Below are 8,220 nucleotides of genomic sequence, written 5' to 3'. Positions count from 1 at the left end.
GCACAAAGGCTGTTTCTATAAAGTGGGGCAATTCCAACTTTGCAAGGACAGTCTGGCGCTTCTGACTCACAGCCTGGAAGTACGTTTTTTTTTATATTTAAAGGATTTGCCACTGACGATTCAAACGTGAGTTTTGAGCAGTGTAGAGTAGCGCTTGTTGTTTGTCGTTTCTCTGATCACAAATACAGACATGGTTTTATGTTTATATTAAATAAATGTTTGCGGGAATTTCCCGCATTATGAACTCGAAACCTGCGGGAACGAGTAAAACTAGGCGATATATGCGCGATCGCACACTGAAATTCAGGACCTGAATAAAAATATATTTTATTGCACAGAGATTTGTGAAATAAATTTCCACGACTCCTCCCAAAACTTTCTTGGTTTATTAATTCTTCCAAAACGTTTCCAGGCCTGGAAATTACCGTTTTGAAATTCCATGACTTTTCCAGGTTTTTCAAGACCGTACGAACCCTGTGTAACATTTAGCAGAAAACAAGACTTAAAAACATCTTCATTTAAAGATATTTAGATATTTGTATTAGGAAAAACACACTGAGGGAAATATTCATTATTTGCAGCGCATGCAACATTTAATGCCATCATTTTATGATTTCCTGCTTCAATTCAAGACCTTTGTGGAAGGATGAATTAAGACCCGCAGAAACCTCGCATCCAAATCCACACAAATAATAATCCAAGAACTGTGGGAATGAAGACTCCAAGCACACAAAAGTGAATTCATATTCAGCTTCTCATCAGTCTTGTTTAATTCAACCCAGTAACACTGGTGAATATTGGCTTCATTGCAGAGGTAACATAACAGATGACATGCTGGAATCTAATGACACTTGATGGTCCAACAACCTGACATGTAAATCATCAGCCACACGTTTCCTCCTATTACTCAACAGTAAGACAGACATTGGTTTAATAATTGATCAGGAGGAAAAACACTCCATTGGCTGAATGCTTCCCTTTCAACGCGCAAATAAAAACAAAGTAAACTCTAACAGAGTCACGCGTTTAAATGCAATCTACGACACCCATCCCCCAAGATCCTACAACTTCTGCTGCCATGTGAATGAACGCCTCTGCTGAATTTATTCGTAACCTGCTAATGCATGCATAAAGAATGCAACGTTAAGAGAACATATCTTGACATCCTTGTCAGGTGTTCCATGCACATGCACAACAGGTAATACATGCTTATGCAGAGGCGATAAAGGCGTACGCGCGCCATTCCCTCCGGTTTTTGACAGCCCCGGTGGTTCCGCCTCAAGCAACCGTGCGAATGATCACAAATGCATGCGTTTCATAATCATACCTCACTTTCCACAACATCGTGATACGCAGGCGGAGGATCAAACCCTCCGGTGCCCGTGCGCCCGCTGTTCTCGCCGTCTCCGCTGAGGCCGGAGCCCGGGGAAGGGCCGCTTTCCATCGGCTCGTAGCCGTATCCGAGTCCCGGGCTTTCGTTGGTGAGCAGCGCGACAGCCTCGTTGATGTCGTTTTTGGCCAGGCGCAGGGCTTTTCGGATGGCCACCGGGTCTGGGAAACCCATGCATAACAGCGTGGTCATATGCTGCTCCTCCTCTGTCTCCATCATGGAAGTGTGTCGATGATCGGGGCTTCAGTAAGGGGGCACATAGCACAGACATCCGGCTGTGCACGCCGCCATGTTTACAGTCGGTGGTGCTGCTGGTATCCTGTCACGATGGATTCCCGTCACAGGCAGAGGGCAGCGGGGCTGAGAGAGGGCCACGCCAGGCCTGTGAAGCTGGCGACGCCGATGGCTCGCTAGGTGGGTGGAGACGGAAATATTTTTCAAAATAAAGGTAAAAAACGCATTCATAATAATAATAATACATATGAATAATATTGTAAGAAAAATACATGTATATAAAAAATAATGACTTTTAAAAAGAAACATACGTAGCAACACAAGTAAATGAATAATATAAACACAAAAAATAAGTAAATAGCCTACATTCATTCAACATCATAAAGTGTGAATGAAAATATATTCCTGATCATTAATGTGTGTGAAAATTAGTAAAATATGACTCAAAGTGTACTATATAATACGCAATTCATGTTATATTATCATTATTTTAAAGAAGAAACTGGATATATTTTAAGTGGATTATTTATTGATCAGTTGTTTACCGGTATTAAGTTTATTAGTTTATTATGCATCACGTGAGTGGGTTTGAATTTTAGTGAATTTAATGTAATCTTAAATTCATTATCTAGACAATATATATAAAGTGCTGTCACATCCAAAATAAATTTTTTAGTTTACATAATATATGTTTGTATAATATAGGTGTACTGTGTATATCTATTATGTGTATATATAAATACACACACACACACACACACATACACACACACACACACACACATATATTATATATATATATACAGTATAATCACACTACATTTAGAATCCACACAAAAAGACACGAGGGCAAAATTCCGAGTACTAATCCAAGATGTGCAAGATGTGGGGGTGAACATGAATATGGTCAATGTGGGCAAGGAATTAGTACCAAATGCTGTAATTGCGGAGGAGAGCACAGTGTGGGATACGGAGGATGTAAGGTGAGGAATCAGGCGGCGCAAGTTCAGACGGTCAGAGTTGAGGAAGGGATATCGTATACTGAAGCGCTAAAGAAAGTTGGAAAGAAGAATGAAGTAGGGAGTAGTAGGGTATCATTACCTGAACAAAAAATGAAAAGCAAACAGGATGAAAAAAAAGAGATATCAAAGATCACAGACAAATGGGAAACAGGGAAGTTGCCTGATGCATGGAAGCACGGGGTTGTGGTGCCGATCGCCAAACCAGGAAAAGATCAATCTCAGACAATCAATTATAGACCAATATCTCTGACTTCCAATATTTGCAAACTTATGGAACGAATGGTTATGAATAGATTGTCATATGTTATTGAGAGCAAGAACCTGTTTCCTGCATATCAGAATTATATCGGGAAAGGGAGGAATACCATGGATTCAGTTTTATGTTTGGAAAATTAAATTAGGAAGGCTCAAGTTAAGAAGGAATTAGTAGTAGGTGTGTTTTTCGATATTGAAAAGGCATATGATATGTTGTGGAAGGAGGTTTTTTATTGAAATAGGATAGTATGGGAATTAAAGGTAAAATGTATAACAATACAAGTGAGAGTGGGTTATGCATACTCTCGGGTTCTTCCAATAGAGAACTGAACTCCTCAAGGTAGTGTAAGTAGTCCTATTCTTTTTAACTTAATGATGAATTAAATTTTTTCTAATATTGACGTTGGTGTCAGCAGGTCATTGTATGCAGATGATGGAGCGTTATGGTTTAGGGGGCGAAATGTTTTGCATGTGGAAAAGAAAATGCAAAAAGCTGTAAAGGAGGTTGAGGATTGGGCAAGGAAATGGGGTTTCAGATTTTCTGTGGCAAAAACGCAGGTAATATGTTTTTCGAATAAGAAAAGTAATCCTTCTCTGAATATAAAAATGTATGGGCAACAGCTAGAAGAAGATAATGTAGTCAGATTTCTAGGAATGTGGATGGACTCAAAATTGAACTTCAGAATACATATTCAGAAGCTGATAGAAAAATGTAAGAAAGGGATAAACATATTAAGATGCTTATCTGGAGTTGAATGGGGGGCTAGGCGTCAATCAATGGAATATATAAAGCATATTAAGATGCTTATCGGGAGTTGAATGGGGGGCTAGGCGTCAATCAATGGAAAGAATATATAAAGCAGTAATAAGAGCCAACATTGATTATGGTTGTATGGTGTATACTTCTGCAAATAAAACTTGGACTAAAAAGATTGAGAAGATACATTAACTAATAGATACATACACTAGCATTAAGGGTCACTCGGAAAGTCACCCAGTCAAGAATATTTTAAGAGAATGTTGGGAGTATGAATGTAAAGAATTTGTAAGTTTTGGCTGGATTGTTGGGAAGGAAGCACAGAGAATGGGTCTCGATGAGATTGATATTGCACCATCAGTGGCGACTCCGGCGATACCTCCCTGGCTGTTTCCAATGCCATTTGTTGATTTAAACATTCATAAAGAGATAAAAAGCATCGACATGAACATCCCAATAGTTTCAGTTGTGCAACAATATATAAATCAAACATATTATTCAGTATTGCAGATATACACAGATGGATCTAAAGACCCAGGGACTGGAAGAACAGCAGCTGCAATATATATACAAGTTTGGAATTTTGTATTTATTTACGTAACATTTTTTGGTTGATTTTATTTTATTATTATTATTTTTTTAATCTATAATAGTTGAATAATTCATAGCTGAACCGTTTACGTTTCACACTCCAGACCAGTAGGTGGCGGACATGCACCTTTAACGTTGGTTTGCCAATCCGCCAAAAAACTCGAGAGAAGAAGAAGAGTACTAATCCAATTTAGAATTACTCATTATTTTGAAATGCACTCGGCCGGAAATACATTTCATAGAAACTCATTGTTCTTTGCTTCACTCTTTTTAAATTGCCAGAGTTGTCACGCAGCCCCACCCATATCTGTATATGAAACATGTGTTTTTGACCTATACTTTATTAATTATAACCCTTAATGATACACCTTTAGGTTTCACATTCTGTATTTAGGAACTGTATCTGATATGCATGTCAAAAAGAATATTACATACAAAAGAAGTAAGAGTAACAAATCTGACTACTTTGTAATTGTTTTCACATATTCTCGTAACGCTTCATAAATAAATCGTCTTATCGATTCGTTTCACCAGATTAAAAAAAAAAATATTCGGTTTCATTTCACTGCATAAGAAAAAAGACGGAAACGAGAAGTCACGTGAAACTGGTTCTGGTCATGTGATCATGTGAGCTGAAAATGGCAGCTACGGGGGAGAAGGCCGCAGCGATGGACAGCATCTTCAAAGCACCCGCTCCCCCGACCGACCTCAAGCTCACAGCCGAGCCCGAGCACAAGCACAGGAGAGACGAGGCCACAAACGATGCGACAGAGAACCCAAAAGCCAAAAGACGCAGTAATAACAGTAAGCTGCTTTTGTAAATAAATCAGCCTGTGTGCGAGTCACTGCAACTTCATCTGTAGTAGTGATTCTCTCATCTTTCCAGTGCAGCTATTGGTCAGGTTGTGTTTGTCGCTTATTTTTTTTAGCTAATGCAGCCTGTTTTGGGGTGTTTGACTTGTTCTGTTTCCAAAGAGAATGATGCGTTTTGTGTACATTTGTCACTAGACTGTGTCTGTGTCTCAAAACCCAGTAAACTGTCTACCTAGATTGCACTTTGGGCATCAAATACATTTAGTGCTTAAAAATTCTGCCTAGGTAGGCAGCTCACTTGTTTTTTGGGACACTAAAGTGTCTGCTGTCTGTAACAGATGACGGAGGTGTGGAGACTGCAGAGGAGGCCACTGAACCCGCTGAACCTGATATCAATGAGCTCTGCAGAGACATGTTTGACAAAATGTCAGTTTTCTTACAGGGAGAGCTCACCGGTAATGATAATAGAAGAACAACAATGAATATATTTCTCTCTCTTTCAATTTATATAGAACTTTGTGAGTAATTTTTGTTTTGTTTGCTCAGCAACCTGCGAGGACTACAAACTCCTAGAGAACATGAACAAACTCACCAGTCTGAAGTACATGGAGATGAAGGACATATCCATCAACATCAGCCGCAATCTACAAGATCTCAATCAGAAATGTGAGAAATGTGGCAGCAATCTATAAAATCAACCAATGTATGTTGTTAATATGACATTAATCTTTTTTTCAACCAGATCTTATCACAATGTTCGAAGTACACTTGTGTTTATTAACATCACTGTCATCATTGCAAGTGTTTATTTTTGTGATTTGCTAATAAGTGAGTATGCAAGCCATATATTGATTTGTCTTAAATTATGTCTTCATTTTTGGCTTTAGATGCCAGTTTGCAGCCTTACCTGGATCAGATTAACCAGATCGAAGAGCAGGTTACGGCTCTGGAACAGGCTGCTTATAAACTAGACACATATTCAAAGAAACTGGGTGAGTACAAAGAACTCTGTGAAAAATACTGGGAGCTTTTTTTACATACTTTTTTATATATTTTATATTCAATTTGATTAAAAATGATGAAGGACACCATTAGGTTTGTCTGGACTATGAATTCTTTTGATTGAACCTACCCATAACATACTGTACAGAAAACAAAAGGCAAGTTGCTTGTCATGACAATAGGGTGCTGCAGTGATGACGTATTTTTATAGGCCAACCCAAAGTTAGCATCATCCTCCTGATTCCTTTGACAAAAACCCAGAAAGATTTTTCCATTGACGTTTGAATTATTGCAGAAAATAAGCTTTGTGATAGTGCTGGGCGGTATGACCAAAAATTTATATCACGGTATTTTTCAAAATTATACCGGTTTCACGGTACATGACGGTATTTTTTTTTCATGCATGACCGGGTGTTAACCATATTTTCTACTGTTTGAGAGAGGAAATACTGCAGTATATTGATTTAGAATGCCCTATTTTACTGTCACGATGAGTGAATATTGTCAAATACCACACTATATAATGACTAAACATGACCCCTTTTAATACATGTTAACCAGGAGTCACTCTCATTTATAATCGCGGCATCGTCTGATAAAATCAACATGCATCTACACTAAAGAGCGGCTATGCGGTTGTTTTGGCTATATTACTTTTTTGTCTCATGCAGCGCACTGCCTGCGTCTGAGTAACAAACTAAAAAAAACAACAAACAAAAAAGTGCATGTGATATCAACAGACGAACTACGCTCATATTTATAATTCCAAACAATCAGTAAGCGACAGGGTGCTAGGAAACGCTGTTTTGTACTCATTTATTGACAAGTCGGCTGCGGTGCGGCCAACTGAATGCGCTGCTTTCTCTGCCGCTCACTGCACAGAACAGACGCAGAGAGAGGTGACACTTCTCCGGGAAAGTCAGACCTCGCGCTCGCGGGACAGCACTGGAGAAATCTTCCAACTGAACCATAGCTAAGGTTTATCCAAAAAAGTCGCTAGGTTTGACGGAGAGTGAAACTCTCAAGCGCTCAGTCAGCGTGTTTATCGAGTGAAAATCTGTGTTGAACGCCTCTCACACACATACTGGCGAGTAAAATCTAAGAATTTATTAGCCAATGGCTAATGTTAGACATTATTTAGTCGCCCAGAGTAAGATTTAGTCGCATATGCAAGTGATTTACTCGCAATGTAGAGGGTTGCAAGTGGTTATTACTGGTGTATTTTATGTTGTAGAATAAAACATGAAATTTTTTTGAGCTTTACTTCACCACAGATCTTATTTCAAGCATTTAACTAAACATCCGGTCGAAAAAACCCAATGACTTCAGCATGATGGAACCGGAGGTGCTAAAATGCAATGCGTTTCTGGGTTTTGGCAGACAAAAATATGACATCTCTGCTGCACTCTATGAAGAGAGAATCATGATGTAACAAAACTAGTTCATTTCCCATCACAATCAATAGAGCCGTCTGCTCTGTAGGCGCCCACTTCAGATGGCACACACACACCCCTTCCTATTTTTGCTGTGCATCTACTTTTATTACCGTTTTACTTTTGCAGTTCAACTGAAATAAAAGAATCTATGATTTACTAATCAAAGCACTTCCTGTATTTTTTTTTTTTTATATAATTTTAAATAAATTGACCGTCATTCAGAACCAGCTTATGATATTTCTAGTTTTTGGCCTACTAATTTAATGAAATCATTTGTTTCTTTGTATGTAGATCTGTAGACCATTATAGCAACACTCGTATTATGTGTAAGATATATAGAAATGCAAAGACTGGACCTCTTGAAAAATGAAATACCCTTGAATTAATTAGTTAATTAGGACATTAGATGGCGCTATAAGACCAAAATAGATACTCGGGTTCCTCTTCCGTTATAGTAGTGAGCTCATTTTGTGAGATTAATATAACACTCAAATGTGTAACTGAATCACTCTCAGTATTTTGTATTTCATTTGCGTAATTCTATTTGTGTGTTTATTCACAGAAGCCAAGTTTAAGAAACTGGAGAAGCGGTGAAAGTGACCAGGAACTCATTAAAGTAGTCATCCTCAAAAGGTATCTGGAAATCTCAGATTGTTTGTTTTATGCACTAAACAATCTCCAGACCAATATCTCACACACTATGGCAATGTCATAGTCTCT

General features: G+C 38.4%; 2 protein-coding genes across 2 annotated transcripts in view; one reads left to right on the top strand and one right to left on the bottom strand.

Moving 5' to 3' along the window:
• Nucleotides 1-8,220, bottom strand: part of LOC107716549 (ubiquitin carboxyl-terminal hydrolase 24-like) — a 98,085-nt gene that overhangs the window by 71,702 nt on the left and 18,163 nt on the right. Inside the window, 1 exon segment of the mRNA XM_016523025.1 lies at nucleotides 1,328-1,800. Coding sequence (XP_016378511.1) covers nucleotides 1,328-1,609 — 282 coding nt within the window. The 5' untranslated portion in view covers nucleotides 1,610-1,800.
• Nucleotides 4,787-8,179, top strand: LOC107716556 (biogenesis of lysosome-related organelles complex 1 subunit 2-like). The gene is made up of 5 exons (XM_016523037.1): nucleotides 4,787-5,053; nucleotides 5,401-5,517; nucleotides 5,609-5,728; nucleotides 5,950-6,054; nucleotides 8,063-8,179. Exons 1-5 carry the CDS (start codon nucleotides 4,888-4,890, stop codon nucleotides 8,092-8,094), a joined length of 540 nt encoding a protein of 179 aa, XP_016378523.1. The 5' UTR covers nucleotides 4,787-4,887; the 3' UTR covers nucleotides 8,095-8,179.

The sequence above is a fragment of the Sinocyclocheilus rhinocerous genome, unplaced genomic scaffold (genome assembly GCF_001515625.1).
Source record: "Sinocyclocheilus rhinocerous isolate Xijiao unplaced genomic scaffold, SAMN03320098_v1.1 scaffold570, whole genome shotgun sequence".
Classification (NCBI taxonomy): domain Eukaryota; kingdom Metazoa; phylum Chordata; class Actinopteri; order Cypriniformes; family Cyprinidae; genus Sinocyclocheilus; species Sinocyclocheilus rhinocerous.
Note: the sequence above shows the minus strand (reverse complement) of the source record. Positions and strands in the feature narration are given on the sequence as shown.